Raw genomic sequence first — 22468 nt, 5'->3', positions numbered from 1 at the left:
AACGGCATGGGCAGTAAGTTATTTAAGGAGTCGATGAGGAGTTCAAACGACCGTTGACAGTGAAGGCTCAGAGAGGCTACATTTTATGACAGAAAGGGTCACAGAGTAGTTCAGTTGACTTCAGATGGGAAGTATGTGAGAGATGTCCTCACAAGAGAGGATGGTATCGAGGAACCGCAAGGTATCTGTGTCACTGATGACAACCTCCTGTATGTCTCAGTGCTCAACAGCTATATCAGACTGTATGTGTGTGTGTGTGTGTGTGTGTGTGTGTGTGTGTGTGTGTGTGTGTGTGATGGAACTTGTGTGCGTACATGTATGATTATACGTGTGCTTCACCTGACCCTCCCCACCTCCCCTACATGCACCCCACACAACACTTCACCACGTACACCCTCATGATTGTGGCTCACTATCACTATCACTATATTTCTCTGTAACTGTGTCAGGCTTGTCTGTCTGTCCATACAGGAGAAATGGTTCGGTGGATTTATCGTACTAGCCTGAAAAGGGTGTAGCCGGGATGAAATAGCTTCATATCTGTCTCAAATAGATTCATATACGTCTCCAACGATGTCATGACTCCCGCAAATAAATTCATACCTGTGTCTAACAGTTATCAAGTGCAAAGTGTACATCGTTTACATTGAATGGGATTGCCACCCCATTTTAAGGGTAGATCTTGAAATGTTTTTTACGACAGATGGAGCTCACCACACCGTGAACACCTGATAGCAGTGCCAGTGTGATTCTGATGATAGAACCGTATTATGGATTATAGCAGTTATTTCTTATGTCTTGGGAAATGTGTTACAGTAATATCAATAGGAGGAGTGCCCCATACATGAAAGGTAGGGCTATGACAGTAACAATTATAATGAATACGAATAATAGTACGTCACGCACAGAGACACACAAGGAGCATAGCAACCAATCTAACAAATAAACGCTAGGGCGGCTTCAACCTTTGGACACGCATTAGTGTTCGAACAATCGGTGTGTCAGTATGTCGTTTTATTTTATAAGTCCCTTCTTATTTACTTGACCAGAAAGGTTGGATCATGTGCACACGTCATTGTGATAGTCTAGTGAATGTGGTGTGTCTAGTGGTCCATGAAAATATAGACAATGCACCCAACAATATCTCAATATGGAGTGTTTGTTATTTTTATACCCATCACTGAAATAAATTATTTAAGACGTGATCACGCGTACAATGTCATGTTGATGTCTTCACTTGTATAAAAACTACCTTTATATATGAGTCAGAAGGGGTTTGATCTCCCTGACATGATTTACCTTTACGTGAAACGTACATCATATTGAAAAATCCTAAGCCAGCTGCAGTTACCTCCCTTACACAAACACTCCGGTCGTATCAAGGAAGTGTTGTACCCCGCAGTGTGGACGATCGTTGTGGCTTCAAGGGTAAGGGCCTTAGTTATCACTAATTGTATACTTAGCATATATTGACTCACATTAGTAAATGTGTGCACTTCAAGGGCTGCTCTGGCAACCAAATGTCATGTGAAATCCCAAACCACATGCTTGAACATGCACAGCCGAATTTGACCACGAATCGACCCAAACAATATTCTCACGTTATGTCCTTCTATTCGATTACTTTGTAAATCAAAACATATTATGTCTAAGGTGGAAGAGGATTTCCCTGATGAAAAAAATAAATTCAAGCCGTTACTTTTAGAATATAGTAAACAAATGCTAATAATGCGAATGGATTACCTCCCTTCCTAACAATCCCAACTTGGACGACATTCGACCTGGATAGTGAGTGAGGAAGAGAGTATTGCTTCACGTTGGTTTTAGAAGTTTTCTAACAATGTCACGGCAGAGGGCACCACAAAAGTGCTTCACAGAATACACCAATGCGGTAAATCGAACCCGAGTCTTTGGCATGACGACTGAACGCATGAACCAATGCCCAAGAATTTTCTCCATATGCTAAACGAGCAATCCACAAGATGTCTTAGACCTTGCCGCATCTGTAACTCATGAAACGTAACATGGTTACTACAAGGTCCAGAGAAGTATGATTCTGTCTTGGAATTTGTAGATCCCACTACAGATGGCTGGAATATGTGACTGTTATTCAACAACTCCGCAATAATTCGGCTAAATCAAATCTGTAAAAATCGAATGTTGAGCAGGTAAACCCTGGGATTTAAGTAATCGGTGTTTTTCGTAAAAACAACAGCAATGTAACAGAGATTTTATAGGGTGTTATAGTACGCAATGGTGTGGGCCGTTGCTGACGATATAAAACACTGGTTTGCTTGGTGCGGTCTCACGTATTGATATTCAAGGCATATTTCTTACTGTCTATACGCATGTTTGCAACAATGCCCAGCGATTCCATTTACGAGTGAGTGACCGCTACACGTATCTAACTCATCAAGCTGGTATGTCTCCTTCATTTTAGAGCGAACTCAAGCATGTCAGGACGGCGCACATCGAGCAGGCTGAGGGTCCTTAGAAGTTCCTTGTTGAAGTCCCCTCAAAAGTCCTCAGAAAAGACTCCGGCAAAACCAACACCATATTCGCGCCCGGGAAGGAAATGCGCCTCAAAAGGTAGAAACACCTACACAGTGTCAAACCTGTCATACGCCCTGCCCTGCCCTGGCAGGAACACCCGGGTTCGATTCCCCATATGGGTACAATGTTTGAAGCCCATTTTCTGGTGTCCCCCGCCGTGATATTGCTGGAATATTGCTAAGAAGTGGCGTAAAACTAAACTCACTCACTCACTCACTCAAGGAAATGGAATTTTCAGTATGCTTTGTGGTAGGTAGACTTGGATAGGACATGCTCACATTTGAGGCATAATGTGAACAATGCAATTTCCATATTTTGACTTTTCATGTTGTGCCAGTGTTGTTTCAGGTTTAACTATTTACGTTGTAGTTGCCCGTGATGCCGACGGACACTGCCGTTGGGAAGTATACGATCACCATGTCTCATTATGATCTGATAATAATTAATAAAGATGCAATTCACGATTCAGATAGGATCGCATTTCAGACTGTGCGTTGGTCAGAGATCGATTATGATAAAGGACTATGGTTTGTCTTTCTTATTTACTACATGAAAATGAAAGAAGAGGACACATTGAAGTGTTTCATGAGTGTATTTTTCTGTAAGTGTATTTTCACTGTTCCACCTTCGAAGATCCGGATTATAATTTGTCTTCAGCAACATGTGCTAATGTCAGAGACAATGGAAGGGAAAATTTGGTTAAGCTGTCTGACTTACGTCACATGTTATCGTATGCCAGTTACGTATATCGATGCTGGTGATGTCAGCCATTTGATGCTGTTGAAATATCTGAAATACTACTGAATGCGGCATTTATCAAGTAACTACACAAAGAAAGGCTAATGACAGACAATTAGATTGTGGCCTGTTGGTTTTATGGTAGCCATGTGGAGGAGATTTCTAAATTTGTTGCTCTAGTGACAAAAATGGTTTCCGATGTAAGTTTTTATTTTGATTAAACGTTTCCGAATGATTTAAGGTGAACAACTGACAAGACTTGGTGTATGTATATGACGGGTGCTACCCATGGGGCAGATTACACTCGCCTTTTCGTGAACACCTGGTGTCATCACCATTTCATAGTGATTAGTAAATACAAGCTTCGTCATGTTATCGCACAAAGACAATCAGTGGGTTGTCTAAGGTCCAGACTCGATTTATTTACAAACACCGTACAAGTGCGATATTGCTGAAACAAACATATACTGATAATGTACTCACAACTGTATCCGCCATGTTTGTTAATGCTCTCTGAGCCCAAAGGGCAAGGGTAACATGAACAAACATGGAGGACACATCAACCCATAGGCAACAAAGGATCAGTGAACAACGTGTTTATCTTACCGAACACCTCAATGTTACTTTTGAACTGTTTTAAGCACCTGTATCGGATCGTACACTTCAGCGAACCCGTGTGAACCCGTGTGAACCCGTGTGAACAAAACAGTTCGAATCTTGCTATTGCTGTTTTTCCTACATGTAGTGTCTCAGTAAAGTCACTGCGTTGTCACCTTTCATGTCTTAGTATTCACACGGTCTAAGTTTGAACGTTTTGTCAAAATTTATTTATTGGAATGCCAGGCAAAATCTTTTCGTAGCCATCGCTAGATTTTGCAGACGACACAAGAAAAAAAAACAGATTTAGAGTTATCTCCCTTCTATCGTCTCGCATTCTCACAACGTCGGTAATTTCCGTACACCATACGTGAGTCAATGTTATTGGAGATAAAGAAGTACAACCACGAAATACCGAATGAGTTGCCACTGGCAACGGGGCGCATGGCAATGCACCTCGTCTTTAAGTGGGGTACACTGATAATAATAGATGAGCGCTCAGCCAGTCAGAAGGCGACATGTACGTGTGAGGTAAGATAAGTGGTAGTGTTCCATGGCTGGCGTATCTTGGCTTCTGGATCATGTGAGAAGCGGCCAACCAACTAGAGCTGCAGAAATGAGATACGTGATTTTCTGAACTGAAATCTCTTCCGCTTACTTCCATACAGATCCTGAAGGAAAGACCAAAAGTAAACCTATTGAGACAAACGAACAGAAGACCTCGAAGTCGACCTCTAAAGGCAATGATAAACAGTCCAGACAAGCGTTGCCTGATGTACCACCTATTCAACCGACTACTGTTCCGGAAAGATCACAACTAATAGAAATTATTGAAAATACTCCAGGGTGCCGATGTGGTAGCCTTTTAATAATGGATATATTGGTGATGACACTCGAGGGGGCTACTGCTATACTGACGTCTGACAGAGACAACGAATCTGTAAACGCATTATACAGGGAAGGGGGTGAGGAGAGGACGAGCACACTCCCCACTAGTCAGTGTCTGACGAACTTCACTATCATCGAGGACAACCTGGTGGCTGCTGGTACGTACAAACAGTATTAACGAACGCAGTCTACACAAACAGAAAAATGTATTGCAAGGTACGAGTTGTACCCCCTTTCAGCAGTAATTTCTGTTTGTATCATAATCATATATATGTATCACAATAAATGGGTTTTAGATATGTATCAGTTACGACCAATGGTGAGCATCACGTGTGCCGCATTTGGCCTTCATTAAGTAAATATCATGTTTCAGTACATTGATATTACAGTTCGATGACATGGAGAATTAATCGATTTCGTTGTTGATAAAAAATATGGGGAATCCTCAATGCTCCATGGCCAGGAAATATCACTGCATTTATTACACTAATGGCCGTCAGTGTTCAGGCTGACCACACGTTACAGATCCTGGGGACAGAATGACCCTTCTCAGAAACGTAAGACATCATCCGTTCATGTCAAATGGCTTAATGAAAACAGACCGGCTTTCACATCGTCGTGTGTCCCAACGGAATGGCACGAAGTCGTCTAAAAGACGATACTCTGTATTCCCAGAGCACAAGGCAGCATTTTAAGTTTGTGTCAAAAAGTCCACTGATCGGGCGAAAGACGATTTTATTCATTTATGACTGATGGCCAATGCTTGTGTTTGTAGCCACAAAAACACTGCATATGCACAATATCTTGCAGCAAGTCCCGTTTGATGGGGGGCATTGGTGCACACAAGCTCCGGTTTTCATGGACGACAGAGCCAGGCCATATTGTCCATTTTACGTTGGTGGCTTCTTACATCAAGGAGTGATAGCAACTGCACCTTAGCTGCCAGGAGACCAGTCCTTTATTGCATGGTCGGATGATATATAGTTTAGAATCAGTTGCAAAAGCTCCTTTGCTATTGGTAATGGTACCATATGGATCCTATGGCAAATATGGATTGTTTCGATCTTTTGTTTTGTGTGTGTGTGTGTGTGTGTGTGTGTGTGTGTGTGTGTGTGTGTGTGTATTTACTCATTTACACATCAGTCACTACGCAAATGGTCACCATATGAATACTGATGCTGCAAAGCCAGAAAAAAGCATATTTTTCTCACCTGTAGCACGACCGGCCATCACAAAGCCGGGAAATTCGTTCCACAAAACAATCTTAGCTCTCCGTCCTTATCATGTTTTGATGAGTGGGAGAAACGGGTCATTGTTCAGTCAACATTCGATATGATATGGAACGGAGCCGTATTCACACAGATTCTGATCCACGGTTTGTCAGCAGCAGCCTTGGAATAACTCTTAGCGTCTGCGTACTGCATTTACAAATAAATGTGAAACTGCATTGTGAATTATTCCACATGAGCAAATGATTGAACACTGCATTTCAAACTGTCATTTTTGTTTCAGGCGTGTGGTCCCATTTCAAAATAATAGTTTTCAAAGTATTCCCAGATCTGGATCTTCAGCGCACCATTGACACAAACACACGATACAGCTGTATTGCATTCCTGTCTCCAGGAACATTAGTTGGAAGTCATGTAGGTAGGCGTGGTGGAGTGGACGTATTTGATATGTCTGGGAATATTCTCAGGAAATTTGACAGTAGCCACTTCGGCGACCCGTACAGCGTATGCACCTACAACGGTAACTGTATAGTTGGAGATGAAAAGAATCACGCGATAATGTGCTTCAGCGAAATGGGGAATATGCTGTTTAAAACTGAAAAGATATTTCAAGGGCTGTTGTCAGTGAAAGCCCACAGAGGTTACATCTATGCTTCTGACAGAGAGGGTCAGAGAGTAGTTCAGTTGACTGCAGATGGGAAGTTTGTGAGAGATGTCCTCACAAGAGAGGATGGTATCGAGGAACCACAAGGTATCTGTATCACTGATGACAACCTTCTCTATGTTTCAGTGATCAACAGCTACATCAGAGTGTATCGTATTGGATGACATTGTGCTTGCATGTGTTCACATTTACAAGATATAAAAATGTATCCGTTGAAATACACAGCAAAATCCGTGTGTATCATATTGGACTACACATTTACCAGATACTGACATGTCGCATTAGTCAACATTGTACAAGATACCCTTTGAAGTATGTATACAACGACATCAGTGCCTCTTTTTCGTAAGACACTGTGAACACACACCATGTAGATATCAGCAACGCGTTTTAGCTGCTTAAGTAGTTTTTCATAGTAACTTATTGTATTTTTTAACGCTAGCGCCTCGCCAATTTAGTCTGATTATTAGGTCGGTTTGAATAACAGATGAACAGGTGCAAGTAGGAATGACAGCCATTCGCACTATATGTGTTATTTGTATAATCGTTTTTGTCAAACTTGCATTTATGTGCCCTTGCGTTTTACAGTACCTGTATGTCTATCATAACTTGTTCACTGGGCACGAGTGGGTCGTGGATTGATCTACCCTCGATGTTTGTTTATGTTCCATGAGCCCGAAATGTACCACGCTCGTAAGTGTAACGTGTAAATGTAACGAAGAGCGCTTAGCCAATAAGAAAAACGATTTTTATGTGTGAGGTAAGATAAGTGTATTTTACACTTGCCATACATCATGTAAGTATCATGTATCTCTCTTGTAGTGCAAGTATAAAATATTTTATGTATACATATTCAGTACCAGTAATTGACAAAGATTACTGAAACGACATAGCAAATAAGTCTTTGATAACCGTTTACACTGTGCCTTGTTGAATGTTCATCGTTCGTCAGCATGTCTGCTTGATGAGCCATGACTTTAAACATTAACTGACCAATTACGGTCTCGTTTTGGTTGGTTTTTTTTGTTGTTTTTTTTGGGTTGTTTTATTTATGCGTGTGACATAATGTGTATGCATGTATCTAACTGTTTCTTAATACGTGTCTGTGGTGGAATTGCTGTGCGTGCATGTGTGATTATACGTATGCTTTATCTACTCACCACCCAACCATGCACCCTACACAACACTTGACCACTCCCTCATGATTGTGGCTGACTGTCACTATCACTTTATTCCTCCGTGTGTCTCACTATTACTATATTTCTCCGCAACTGTGTCAGGTTCGTCATAACAACCCTGGGTGACTGGCCATACATGAGAAATATGGGAATTTCAGGGACCTTGTGACCCTGCCCTACATGCACAGTTTACATTGACGGACACACATACTACCTCCGGTAGTAGGGTTATATCTGGATCATGTTTATATCCGGTGCTTCTGACCTCATCCATCAAATACAGGTATTATGGGAACTATACCTTGTCATACTGCCAACATAGGGTCTAGGATGAACCCACCTTACAAGACATCCTAACATTCTATCTGCATTATTCTTTGATAAATGTCCCGGATATATTCGCTGCCACAGGGTTCCGGATTTCAATCCAGAGAGCATCTTTCATGCGCTACTCACATTTTCGTCAACATCACCCAAAGCCACAGAATAATTGACAGTTGTGAAAAGGTCCTAGTCTGATTGCCAGTACACTGAAACAGATACCCAATGTAATATCTCTCACGATAACGAGAGTGGTAAATTCTGTTTGTTATTTTCGTGGCATGTCTGTTTGTTGTACTCAGCGATATGCTCTAATATTCGAATTTGAACCAGTCAGTCTAGTGACTTGGATAATGAGCATCAATATACACGACGAGGACACGATGACGTACATCCAGCGATCCCGTTAGTCACCTCTTACGAGAACGCAGCATGGATCACTGTAGACTAGTCTAACCCGTTACAGGATGTTGTAGGAAGAGAATGGAGAGTCGACGATTATTGAAGCGCCTTGAGTATCTGAAGAAGATGCGTCTCAAAACACAAGGAGAGCTAAGTGATGACAAGCTTCTTGTATCACTGACCATGGCTATGGCCATGAGCCGACAAAGTCATGGGCCAAGTAGTGAATAACGCCAAGTAGTGAATAACGTCAATTAGTGAATAACGCCAAGTAGTGAATAACGCCAAGTAGAGAATAACGCCAAGTACGGAATAAGGCCAAGTAGTGAATAACGCCAAGTAGAGAATACCGCCAAGTAGTGAAAAACGCCAAGTAGTGAATAACGCCAAGTACGGAATAAGGCCAAGTAGGGCATAACGCCAAGTAGAGAATAGCGCCAAGCAGGGAATAACTAGAAAAATACGTAACACTTGCTAAAATGTAAGCGATATTACTTTTAGGCTGGTGATAATAGCTGCATACTAATGATAAATATATTGAAAGTAGTTATGACTGGCCCACGTTCCTTTGCAAATGCCAGAATGTTGAACTTAAAAAGCCCCTTGAATTCAGTCCAATTCAGTTCGACTATTTCAAGGTCTCATAAAGCACCTTGATGGTGGTATACATGTATACAAATACATATAAAATTCAAGGCGGCCGACAACCACAAGAAAGCAACAAACTGACATATTTTTTTCAGACAAGACATGATAGGTATAATATATTTTGATAAATTTTACTAAATCTCGAGATTTTATTGCAGATGGTGTTTTGTAAACATCGTTACATTAGGCAAAGAAGTTAGATGAGTGGGTAAATGTTGCTTGTTCAAAGTACCTAGTGCATTGCAATTAAACATTTAAATGTTCATCTGCGATGCACAATTGACACGTTTTATCATAAATCGGAACATTATACCAGCGACCCGTCTCAATGGGTACACTACGCTTATATGATCATAATCTCAACAGCGGGAAAGAAATACGTTTTGAAAGTATATGTGCATCAAAGTTTGGAAATGACTCCAGATGATGGCAATAAATTCCCTTGGGACTATAACTGATACTATTTTACAAGTTTGAGATAAAGTGATCTTTAAGAATAAGTTCAACTTTTGACACCAGCCGCTGGGTTGTACAAATTGAGGGATTTTAACAATATGCAAGAGTTCAGTATTGTTCTAATACTAATATATATTCAAAGAGCGAGATTCGGGAATTGCCTTTGAGGTGATAAATAATTGTAACTTAACTTGGTTAGTTTAAAACACCTTGGTACGATAATTTGTGCCAAATGTTTATTAATTGCCCATATATAGGAAATTGTCCTAGTTCCCCATACAACATCAAACGAGAGGTTTAATTTCGTAATCCGAAAATGAGTCTTCAGAATATTAATTGAAGTTTGTTCAAAATGTCAAGATTTTCGAAACACGAGACTTCTGCACCATAGGTAAAGACAAGTGTTACCATGAAGTGAAAGCTAACAATAAACAGTCTAACGGTAAGTCTAACGTCCTAGCTTTTAGGGAGTTTACTGTTTATTGTATCAAATAGGACCTCCATCATTGTAATACACATTTTGTCAAATAACCAATATATGTCATGATACTGTTTTCAAAGTGTAGGTAGAATAGCCCAAACGCTAAATATATACGTTTGTGTGGTAATCCGGTTGGTTAAGACTAGGAAAACATGTATACTACAGGGAAGGGTTGAAGAATCATATAAGCTCAGGCACATGTCAGTGTTTATGCCAAATTGGCCATGCTCTTGTTTTCGGTTTGGTGATCCAACTCGTACGCGTCCTCCTGCAGGAAGCAAATGTACTGTAAGTCTCCATGGTTCCCAGCATAGTAATCTACCTTTAGTTGTTGCCAATATAAAGTCTGTTTTGCCTTGTATTGTCATCTATAGTGAAACTGTTCTAGATCTAATTACTACTTTTAAATTGGAAGCTATGGCAATCTGGTTCTTTTACAGTCCTTCGTTGAGAGTTTTTTTAAATTCACTGTTAATTATTGCATCTGAAATTAATTGTTCTTGTCATGATATGGCTGCAATATTGCCTGTGTGACGATAGATTTTAGATCAGTCACTCACTCCTCTCGACCCCAAGCCTATATCCGATAAAACTGGCTAATTTTGATCATTTGGGGGCTATGAGTCACATTAACGTCACTGGGGAAACTGATTCGGACAGCTTTGCCCGATTGTGTATTTAGAAAGAGAATGTTTAGGTATTATACATTTTCAACACTATTCAGAACAGCTACCTCTACATTTTTACCTTTTTTGTAGCAACGTATAACATTTTGAAATGTCAATCTTTTTTGAAAAAAAACCCGTCTGTTTCAAAATATGCGCTGGCGCCTTCCGAAATAATTGCAAGCTGTATTTGGCTTTGTGTTTGGGTCCCGTGTGATGCAAATATATAATAATGTATGAAAATAAGCTAAACAGAAAACTCGTGATATGAGTCACCATCACGGCGCCAACACATTGTCACTTTGGCATCAGCATCACAAGATGAGGTCACCTTATGATTAACAGAGTGTGAGAGAGGTGGTAATTATATGGAACTGACTCACATGACATCATTTACACACTGTAAATTGATATCTAGTTGAAATGTGATATTGCACTATGATGACCATACTTCACATGTTTTTAAATGCATCGTTGTTGCCTCAGATATGAAAGGTGTAGGACATATCCAATAACCTTTACGTTTGTGTAAAAGGGGAAAATGTGAGGTTTGTGAAACAACTTTAAGGAAGAATGTGCGAATATGCTGGTGACGTCACAAATTTAAGCAGGCGGAACCAGGAGCCTGCCAAAGATTCCGAGTCAAAGCGCAGAACTGGCCTGAAAGAGCTCTTCACAGCTGCCTATTATTCTTTGGCTTTGGTTGATGTTGATGAAAAAATATACTGATTCAAAAAAGAAACTTCACATTCTTTCTTCAGGGCATTACAACAGAACAAGAGATGGTAAGATGGTTAAATTGTTATTATGGCATTGTTGAGATCTGTGTGATGAACTCGATACAGTGCCCCAATCAGTTCCATTAGGCTACACCGCCGTTCCTAAACATAAGTATACAAAATGTCAAGTCACAAGAATAAAATTTCGAATGGAGATTGGCTGCCCGCAACCGATTTCGAATGGTCTGTGAGGACAATTGACTTCTAAATACATCAGCCCTGGTTCGTGTAGCCGACAGAAATCTGTCACGTAGGACGATTTGAGGTGACGTAGGACGTCTTCTGCTCGTGACGTCACACGTGGACGACCCGACCTTGGGCGATCAGAAAGGGTGCCAGTTTGTTGTAGACGACCTCGCAAGTCATACACAGTACGACGGCTGCATCCCATTGCTTCATAACTGACCTTCCCGCTTGCAACATTCCAACGGCACATTTGACAATCGTGGCATTTAAAGTACCGTTAGAAATGTGGTTTAAAAGTGTTTTTTCAGTTCTTGAGGCCAATGCAAACAAAAACTTCGATGCGAAGATCACGTGATCGACTGCACGTGCAAAACCTGATTTGGCACTAACGTCATATGCACGACGAATGGATGGGTTTGAATGGATTTTGATAACGTTTGTCTAGAGTCGAAAGCTAGGGATCCCATTTCGGATACATAGATGTATCATCAGAGAAATATTATTCATTATTTTTAATAATTACATTTTGTGAAGTTTCCTATTGAATATATTGAGTATATAATAGTCAAGTACATCTCATAGATTCTCTACTGAATGAAATACGGGGCCCTTGGTGATGACGACAGCACATTTATGTTCAGATTCAATCAGTACACAGACGTTCTGCGTTGGGATTAAGATTGTTATGTTCGAAACGTGGCTAGTCAGACAAAGAAGGATAGACCTGCTCAAACCCCTTGAACTCAACCATCCGCTTTTACGCTCGTTTTTGACGGCGATATACGCCACAAATCTCTAAAATACCTGCTATAATGGTACTACATTGGGGTGTGGGGATGTTGTGCTCTGGGCAAAATCGAATTGTCTGACCACTGCCAACCAGACCCACGTCGACCAGTAGTCTCGTATCACACGTCGTTATCGAGTTTCGCAGGATGTTATTTTTTTCAAAATTCGCTTTCCTTACGGGATAGTTTTTGCAAACAATATGTAAAATATGTTCGGATAACGATACACGCAGGACAATCTATGACAAGCACGGACAATAGTTTACTCCACGGACCCATAGCAAATACAGTTTGAAGGAATTAATGAGCAGTGGAACAAGATCTCCTTTAAGTTACTCTTCAAATACTTCATAGAAATATGGGCACCTCATCATTGATAAGTACCTGACGTATTTTATAAATAGTGACCAAACTGAATATGAAACACCAGATTGAGTAATTTGGCAAGCCGTGTTTCAGATTGAGTGAGTGAGTTTTGTTTTACGCCGCAACATTCCAGCCATATGAAAGCGGTCTGTACATACTCGAGTATGGACCAGAGAATCCAGCATGAGCAGCGATCTACGCAATTGGGATTCGATGACCTATGACAACCGAGTTAGCGAGCCTGACTACCCGATCCCGTTATTCGCCTCTTTCCAGATTCAATGAACGACATGCCGCATGCCACATGATAAAATAGTAAGCTCGACCGCTGATATACATAAATATACATTACAAACGTTTCCAACGGTTGCATAACCTTAGCTGATGAGAATAGTTAGCTCCATGAATCATAATATCATGTTGCTGTCTTGTTTGCGAACGTCGAAACGAATGTGAAATGCAAAATTTCACGTTTCTCTGAATTGTTTTACTAACATCATACGTTCTCTACAACGGTCACGTTTTAGCGATACCCTGACTCATCACTAGTGTTTCTTCAACAAAATGATTTGGATCGTACAAAAGTATCTGATTTAGGTGAGCGAAATTAAATATACTGAGCAAAACTAAAACAAATGGCACTCATTATTTGTCCAATGTGTTTTGAAACTTTTCTTGAAAGAGTTCTTGTTGTGATTATGGTTAAATACAAGGTCATTACGTCACACATTCATTCTACTGGTAGGGCCTACGTAGCAAGGGGGAGAGCACTCCACGCTAAAATCACGTTTTCACGTGCAATTGATCTCACGGTAGCAGAGTAGAGTGTCATCTAAAAAAACCCATGTTTTTATGGTTAATTATTCGTTAATTTGCAATGCCACGACTGTCAAACATTCAGCGTGAACGTGCCATTGGGATGCTGAATACGGGAACGTCCGTCACTGATGTTGCGAGGGTTATGGGATCATTCGACAGACCATCCATTATCTCCAGAAACGTGCCCATCAAACTGGCACCACAACTGACTGCCCCCGTCCTGGTTTTGGTTCCTATCAACGGTCATGCTTGATCCTGACTCATTGTCATCCAGGGAAACCTTAATGCGATAGCATGCAGGGATCAGGTGCTCTTTCCAGAGCTGTTGCCATTCATGGCAGCTCATGGCCCAGGTCTGACTTTCCAACAGGATAACGCCAGACCTCATACGGCCAATTTAAGAACGAATTTCCTCAGGAACGCTGGCATCAATATCATGGAGTGGCCCTCAAGATCTCCCGACATTAACCCCATAGAGCATGTGTGGGATGTGTTAGGCAAGGAACCCTCCATAGAAATTGCAGGAGCTTTGTGCCATGTTGGTACAAATATGGCGGCGATCCCCAAGCTGTGTTCAGACGCATCATCCAATCCACGAGGAGACGTTGTATCACAGTTATGAACGCCCGATATTGACATGATTTCATTAAGTTGTGACTTACAGTTTTTGATCATGGACATTGTAGTTGTATTTCCGATTGCATGACAAACTTGATCTGTATGCTATAGCATCTTTAATGACAAGAGAATTGAATACAATCGTTATTTCAAACCCATTTTCCAAAATGTTCAAATTATTGACTTTGAAACGAGTATAAAGTTTTTTTTTATTTTTGTAGAGTTTAGTTTCCAAAGTTTACTAACCAGTCGGGCTAGCCAGCTTGAAAGTTACTAGCCCACAAAATTATTCACTTGTCCGAAATTTGAATGTAGGCACGGATTTCATAAATAAGCTCTCAATGTGATGAACATATTTATTTGGTCACAAGTTTACAGGATTTGAACGTGTGTTATAACTTAACAAGTCGGGGAGAGTGGTATATTTACAAAATAACCCCATGAAAAGTCCCTATTCATTCACGGCAGTGACTGAGAGATTTTCAGGCCAAACTGGATTTTTAACTAGCTACGGGCAAGCGGGCCAGTCCCTATTGCACACACTGCTGTAAGTAGATATTTTTTGTGTGAATGTAGCCACGTATCAGTATTTGCGGAACATATTAGATGAACAAAGCAAAGACGATATGGGCGACCCCATTCAGTCAGCAGCCTTCTTGCATAACCCAGACTGAGATGTGCCCGGGGGCGAATTTGGGAGTGGTCTCTAACAGGGAAGGCAAACTGATAGAAGGAACAGCGCAGGCAAGAGTGAATTCATAAATATAACACATACATCACATTTCTCCATTTTTCAATTCAATATTGTTGAGTGAAACATGCAATTCTACCTGAATGAACAGTGGTGCAGTCTCCTTCACACAATGATGCATATATGAAATCGTATTGAAAGAGGATCGTATTGAAAAAGTCCTAAGCCAGCTGCAGTTATCTCCCTTACACAGGCTACCCGACCCGAAACCAGGAAGTGTGTCACTCCTGCAGTGTGTTTCTCTCACCCAGTGGATAAACGTTGTGGCTTCAAGGGTAAGTACCTCAGTAATTGGCATTTATATATCACATGCTGACAAATGTTAGAGAGAATGTGTACTTTACGGGCTGCACTGGCAACCAAATGAAGTGCAGTGTGAAAATTCAAACGACATGCTTGAACGACATGCATCGCTTATTTTTAGCTGACCTTGACCACGAACCGACCCAAACCACTTTCTCCCGTATCATGTCATTGCCAGTCTATTCTATTACCTTGTATTCGAAAACACGTTATGGTTAAGGTAGAAGAGATTTTCCCTTATGAAAGGTAAGTTCAATCTGTGAAGCCTGTTCTATACAAAACAGATGAGAATAGTGTTAATGGATTACCTCCCTTCCAAGTAAAGATTATGGGACGACGTTGCACTTTGCCAGTGAGGGAGTGAGTGAGTTGAGTTTTACTCCGCATTCAGCAATATTTCGGATATATGGCGGCTTTCTGTAAATAATCGAGTCTGGACTCATGAACAACATGAGCATCGACCTGCGCATTTGGGAACCGATGATATGCGTCACCTAAGTCAGCGAGCCTGACCATCCGATCCCGTTAGTGGCCTCTTGCGACAAGCAGGACCGCCTTTCATGGCAAGCATGGGTTGTTGAAGGTTGTTCTACCCCGAACCTTCATGGGTCACTCGAGTCGGGCTAGTGAGTGAGAAAGTGAGTGTAGTTTTCCGAATGATTCCAGCAATGTCACGGCGGAGAGCACCACAAAAGGACTTCACACAATTAATATGCAGGAAATCGAACCCAAGTGTTTGCCATGGTAATATTTACGCTGAACCACTGGACTATCCCTCTACTCAAACATGTCCAAATTTGCCGCTAAAGGAGCGATTTACACAATCTTTTAGATCTTATTCCCATCTGGAACTGATGAAACATGAAGTAGTCTGTGTAAGGTCACGAGAAATATACTTAAGTCTTGGAATTCGTGGAGCCTTCAACAGATGAAAGTGATTATATTGATTATTTCAGTGGTGTGGAACAGGCACACCAGTAGTTGATGATATGAACGCGAGCATTACTTTGCGATCCATGAAGTAGACTTGTTCTCAAACCTTCGTTCCACGGGTGAGGAACTAAATGCAGAAAAGGTATACAGTGAGTGAGTGGATGTTTACCCACTGATGTCATTGAGTCCATTTACCCTGTGAGAACGTTACATGTGACAACAGGTGGTTTGCATCCTACAGTATAAAGGCAGAGAAAACGAGCATGTCAGGACGGCGCACATCCAACAGACTAAAGACCCTCAGAAGTTCCTCGGTGAAGTCCAAAGAAAAGTCCCCTGCAAAATCGACTCCATATTCGCGTCCTGGGAGGAAATGCGCTTCAAAAGGTATGTTTGACTGCAAAGGGTCAAGCCTGTCATATCATATCATGTCATATCGGACACATCATATCTCATATATGTGTCTCCGAGCCTGGAATCTAGAAACTATATGGTTACCAAACATTCCTCGGGTCTCAACCCTGTAGCACATGAAAAAATATGAGATCCTGGGAGGAAATGCGCATCAAAAGGTATGTTTGAGTGCAAAGCGTCAAACCTGTCGTATCATATCATATCATACCATATCATATCATATCATATCATATCATATCATATCATATCATATCATATCATATATCATATCATAGATATGTGTCTCCGTGCCTGGAATATGGAAACTATGCGATCACCAAAGATTCCTCGGATCTCAAGTCTGCAGCATGTGGAAAGAAAATTATCAGGTTTACAACATTCAAATCTTATGAAACTTTTATTTGAATTTGTGGTAGACTTGTAGAAGACATATCCACCAGCAGACAAAATGATGACCGACACGGTTCCATATTTTGAGCTGTGCCAAAGCTTGTTCGGGTTAACATTTCATTTACAGCTGTCACTGATCTCAACCTACGTCAGTGATAGGCAACATACGGTCTCACATTCGCGAACCCGTCTCACCATAATTTTCATACACACAAGGGTTCAGACAAAATTGTCCAACGGACCGTGCGTTTCTCAGAGACTGCAATTGCGGAAAGTGTGGTTTGTCGGTTTTGTTCAAAAGGCAATTAAGCCTGTAGACAGTGTATTTCTAAAGTTAAAAACGTTGAGAAGATTTCAGGTGCAACATTTAATCCAAAGACATTTAAGAGGCATTAACTCGTAAAGATCTTGGTTAGAAATGTTCTTCAACAATCCATGCTTTACATTAGACGATCAGGTGACTTCATGACACCATGTCATTGTATCCCATTTTACTTAGATCGATTCTAACTGTAACAGTAACTGGACTGTGTGGTCCAGAAACTGCGGGTTAGAATTGGTCTTCAGCAACTTACCCTAGTCGTCGCGTGGTTAGGCTCTATGAATTGTTAGCTTACGGCGAGGATCATTGCTGTCTATATGAATCACTGGATTGTCTGGTGCAGACTCGTTCATATACCCGTTAACGATTAAAAGTCATTGAACACCGTCTCATGAGCTGCAGAAACCAGACCGATGCGTGATTTCTAGCACACGTACCTTCAAAACTCCGGGCCTTCCCCCAAATGTAAGTTACTAAGTTACTAAACTATATTACTCTCAGTTGACGAATCCTCATTTACTTACTCACCTACAGATTCCAAAGGAAAGGCAAAAAAGAAATCTACTGACACGAAACAAAAGAAGACCTCTAACTCGACTGAACGTAAACCGCCCAGCAAAAAGTCACGTGACCAATCACCCATTCAACCCCTCGTTGCGCCAGCAAGATCCGAACTAGTAGAAGTTATTGAAAATACACCAGGATGCCGATCCGGAAGCAAAATAATGTTGGATATCTTGGTGATGACACTCGAGGGGTCTACTGTTATACTCACATCTGACACAAAGAACAAATCTGTAAACGCTTTGTACAGGGAACGGGGTGAGGAGAGGACGAGTACTCTTCCCATGAAAGAATTTGCAACGAACTTCACGGAAATCGAGGAAAACCTGGTGGCTGCTGGTACGTACTAACACTCAGTAGACACCTATCACTTTCTGACAAAGGTCACAATGTCATACCATATTTATGTTTGTTTGTATGATTAACTGGACCCTTTCTGACGTAGCATACTTTGCAATACACAATATGTGAGCATGTCATGCAATAACGACGCTTTCCATCAAAAATCAAATATTAAGTCTCAGTAAACTGTTCCAGCAGCTGGGTAATGGGAAACACAGTGGATTTGGATGTTGATTAGCAAGTATGGAACCTCTTCAAATGACGACTGACCAAAGACGGCAAGCTACCGATGTGCGGAATGCTGGCATGTCTTTAGGGGCTAATTGCAAGAGGTACTGCTAGTGATCGGTCGAAGATCAGTCAACGATTCTTGATATATATGATATTAGTAGACACGAGCGTGAGATTCTATTCATCATCCAAAATCATTCTTCATTAGTTTTCAATGAAAAACGTACATTGCATTGTGACGTCATCAAGTTCATGGCTTCATAGCATTGTCAGGACATTGTGCAAAATCTTCTGTCAAAACGACATTCTAGGGGATATCGTCTGATGCCACACAAGCGATGTCTCCTGTGGAACACGGTTTTGCACGGTAACTCTTTTCTCAGTCTATCTATTCATTTAAATAAGTCTACCGTTGCTACGAATGTGAGATCCGCCATGGTATGACACCTTCCATTCGATCAGTCGGGACCCGTTTCACACAGCGATGTCAGTGCTAAGACATACGTACGTGTTTATGTATGGCAGTTACAATCGTCTAAACGCTGCGATCACTTTTTGGAGCGAGTGTTCATCACGATCAAGCAAGCAAAGCGCTGTTCAGTTAACAACCGATAAGCAGTAAGTACTACACATATGCAAATACTGAAGCACAACGTTTCAAATTGTCATTTATATTTTTGTTTCAGGTGTGTGGTGCCAGTTCAAAATAGTATTTTTCAAAGTATTCCCAGATCTGGACCTACAGCGCACCATAGACACAAAAATGCGATACAGCTCTATTGCATTCCTGTCTCCAGGAACATTAGTTGGAGGGCATGTCATGGGATCTGGTGGAGTGGACGTGTTGGATATGTCTGGGAACATTCTCAGGACATTTGATGGACGTCACTATAGCGGACCGTACAGTGTGTGCACTTACAACGGCAACTGCATAGTGGGAGATGCAAAGAATCTCGCGATAATGTGTTTCAACGACAGGGGTGATTTGCTGTTTACGTTCAAACCTAGAGCCAATAAGAAGTTTGTAGGGTTTTTGACAGTGACGTCTCACGGAGGCTACATCTATGCTTCTGACAGAGAGGGCCAAAGAGTAGTTCAGTTGACTTCAGATGGGAAGTATGTGAGAGATGTCCTCACAAGAGAGGATGGTATCAAGGAACCGCAAGGTATCTGCATCACTGATGACAACCTCCTTTATGTCTCAGTGCTCAACAGCTACATCAGAGTGTATCGTATTGGATGACATTGTGCTTGGATATGTTCACATTAGCAAGATACTCATTGAGATATACAGCAACATCTTTGTGAACCGTGTTCATCAACAATAATTGTTCACCTTTGCTAGATACCGGTTGTATCGTATGAGATAACATTGTGAATGTATAGATACACCTTTGCAAGATACCGGTTGACATAAAGAGCAACATTCGGTTGTATCGTACGGGATAACATTGTGAATGTACAAATACACGTTTACAAGATGCATGGCAGCACCTTGGAGTGCCTGCTTTTAGGAGGACAGTGTCAATACGCACCAGGTATATATCGGTAACAGCCAATTAACTGTTTTCTTCATAGTAACCTTCACCCTTGAAATCGTTTTCACCAGTGCTTCGTCAGTTTAGTCTGAATGTTAGCTCTGTCTGAATAACAAATGAACAGATACGAAGTACGAACGACACCTAGTCGCACTACTTGTTACTATTATATTGCTTTAGTCCAATATGCACAATGTGCACTGCATGTTCATGTGTTTTAAGCATACCATATCTTAAGCATACCATACCTTAACGAAAGGATCATGCATGTACCACCTTGCAGTACATGCCTGAAAGTAGACTGCGCCAGTCTACACAATACCAATGGGTGACAGTGATGGATTAAACGATGTGGCAGCATCATGTCAGTCTTTGATAAGCATTGCCAGTTATTTTGTGTTGTGTTGATTGTACGGTCTTCTTTCGTCAGTACCGGTATGTCTACTTGACGAGCCACAACTTTAAACATGAATTGACCCAGGCCTTTAATTGACCAAATACTGTGTCATTTAGTAACTATTATTAGCGTATTGTGTTCCTGCGTAGCTTCTGTCTTGGACTGTGCTACTTCTGTGTTCGAAGTATCCTATACCGACACTAAGACAAGATGCCACCAGTCACAAGGTGCACCTTTTGCGTTAAGATATATCGATGTCAGTTTGTGTGCTTTTATGTGTGCGCGTGCGTGTATGTGCATGTTACATGTATGTGTGTGTATATGGCTGTTTTAATTGTATGGTGTCTTCGTATTTATATATTAGTGTGCATGCATTTAGATATACCGATGTCAGTGTTCGCTTTTATGTGTACGCGTGTGTACGTGTGTGTGTGTGTGTGTGTGTGTGTGTGTGTGTGTGTGTGTGTGTGTGTGTGTGTGTGTGTGTGAGTATGCGTGTGAATTTGACTTATATGTCTGTGTCTTTATACACTGGTTTGCGTATATTTAGATAGTATTACACAGTTACCTTGGTGGGGGGGGAGCAAGGATGTGTGTGAATATGACTGCGTCGTTTATGTGCGTGCGTGCTTGTATGTGTATGTGAAGTGCATGTCACACCCTCATGATTATGACTCATTATCACTATCTCTATATTTCTCCGTAACTGAGTGCCTCACTATCACCACTACTTCCGGTAGTAGTTGTATATCTGGATCATGTTTATATCCGGTGCTTCTGATCTCATCTACCAGGTACAAGCGTTATGCGAACTATACTTTGTCATGCTATCAACATAGGGTCTGGGATGAACCCACGTTACAAGTCATCAATCTACACAACTTGGACACGATGTTGTGCCTCAACATTGACAGACACGATGGCTTGCTGAACACAAGTACCCGTGTAGATGTTTCCCCTTTTGAAAGTTACGATAAGAAATGTTGCCCCGAAAATTATGTTACTTTCCTTGAAAGTGTTGCAATCAAGAATAACTGTTGGATTTGTGTTAGCATGACGATTTCAAGACATTAACGCTCCCAGATAGGACGTTCATCATAAAGATTCATCTTAGGTCTAATACTTGGCATCAACTAACATATGTCATGAGTCACTCTGTTTTTAAGGGATGTAGATCTGTTGTATGATAAATATATGAGTTTGCATTAAAGTTCCCTGTGACTACCACTGGAAAGATGAAACATACAAGCTGTGTTACAGGCACAACGACAGCACCAAATCTGCATCGCCATACAGACAAAATTCTCATCCTCCTGTCTTTTTCTTGAACGTGAACCCTCTTGCACTGCGTTTGTCCAGGGACGTACATTTAAGACCGTTCAGTAAAACACCCAAAATACAACACCCCTCAACGGAATGCGTCTTTAATGTTAGGGCCTTATTTAGCAATTTTAGTAAATAATATTGGTCATCAACCCTCAACAGTTGACCAGCAATTCTCAACAGATGCAAATCAACTAAGACGACCCTGATCACCCGACTGTGACTGTCTTCCGGGTTGCTTTAGTCTATTCCTGAAAAGACGCTACATATATATTAAGTCACTGATCTTTAGCATACTCACCAGACAGATGGGAATATTCATTTGTTGATCGTGGTGTTTGATAATAACCCCGAGTCCTGATCTGATAAAACTGGTCAGCCTTGTTAATTTGGAGGCAGCAGGGGTTCATGATTCACATTAACGTCATTGGGGCAACTGATGCTGATGCCTTTACTCGCAACGCCTTTCAGATGACACGAAGGAGGGAGTGACTACAGCTTCACCGACTGTGTATTTTGAAAGAGAATGTTTAGGTATTATACCTTTTGAACATACGGCAGAATAGCTACCTCAGCTACATTTT

At 41.2% G+C, this 22468-nt stretch overlaps 1 protein-coding gene across 4 annotated transcripts; it reads left to right on the top strand.

Annotated features, from left to right (window-relative positions):
* The first annotated feature begins 1351 nt into the window (after positions 1-1351).
* Positions 1352-20554, top strand: LOC137277501 (E3 ubiquitin-protein ligase TRIM56-like). Of its 4 annotated transcripts, none has more exons than XM_067809254.1 (4): positions 1352-1428; positions 2441-2589; positions 4557-4934; positions 6289-8331. In XM_067809254.1, exons 2-4 carry the CDS (start codon positions 2454-2456, stop codon positions 6831-6833), a joined length of 1059 nt encoding a protein of 352 aa, XP_067665355.1. In that variant the 5' UTR covers positions 1352-1428; positions 2441-2453; the 3' UTR covers positions 6834-8331. The 4 variants fall into 4 exon arrangements, with proteins under 4 accessions (XP_067665355.1, XP_067665354.1, XP_067665356.1 ...); XM_067809253.1 differs by lacking the exon at positions 6289-8331 and adding an exon at positions 19313-19942 and having other exon boundaries at positions 1365-1428; XM_067809255.1 differs by lacking the exons at positions 1352-1428; positions 2441-2589; positions 4557-4934; positions 6289-8331 and adding exons at positions 15315-15402; positions 16605-16750; positions 18024-18392; positions 19313-20554.
* Positions 20555-22468: the final 1914 nt, after the last annotated feature.

Source organism: Haliotis asinina, chromosome 3, assembly GCF_037392515.1.
Source record: "Haliotis asinina isolate JCU_RB_2024 chromosome 3, JCU_Hal_asi_v2, whole genome shotgun sequence".
NCBI lineage: Eukaryota > Metazoa > Mollusca > Gastropoda > Lepetellida > Haliotidae > Haliotis > Haliotis asinina.
Note: the sequence above shows the minus strand (reverse complement) of the source record. Positions and strands in the feature narration are given on the sequence as shown.

Coding starts and splice junctions, on each gene's coding strand:
- LOC137277501 (XM_067809253.1), top strand. CDS start 2,454: ATGTCAGGACGGCGCACATCGAGCAGGCTGAGGGTCCTTAGAAGTTCC. Junction 2,590..4,556: donor AAGGAAATGCGCCTCAAAAG/GTAGAAACACCT, acceptor ACTTCCATACAG/ATCCTGAAGGAAAGACCAAA. Junction 4,935..19,312: donor GGACAACCTGGTGGCTGCTG/GTACGTACAAAC, acceptor TTTTTGTTTCAG/GTGTGTGGTGCCAGTTCAAA.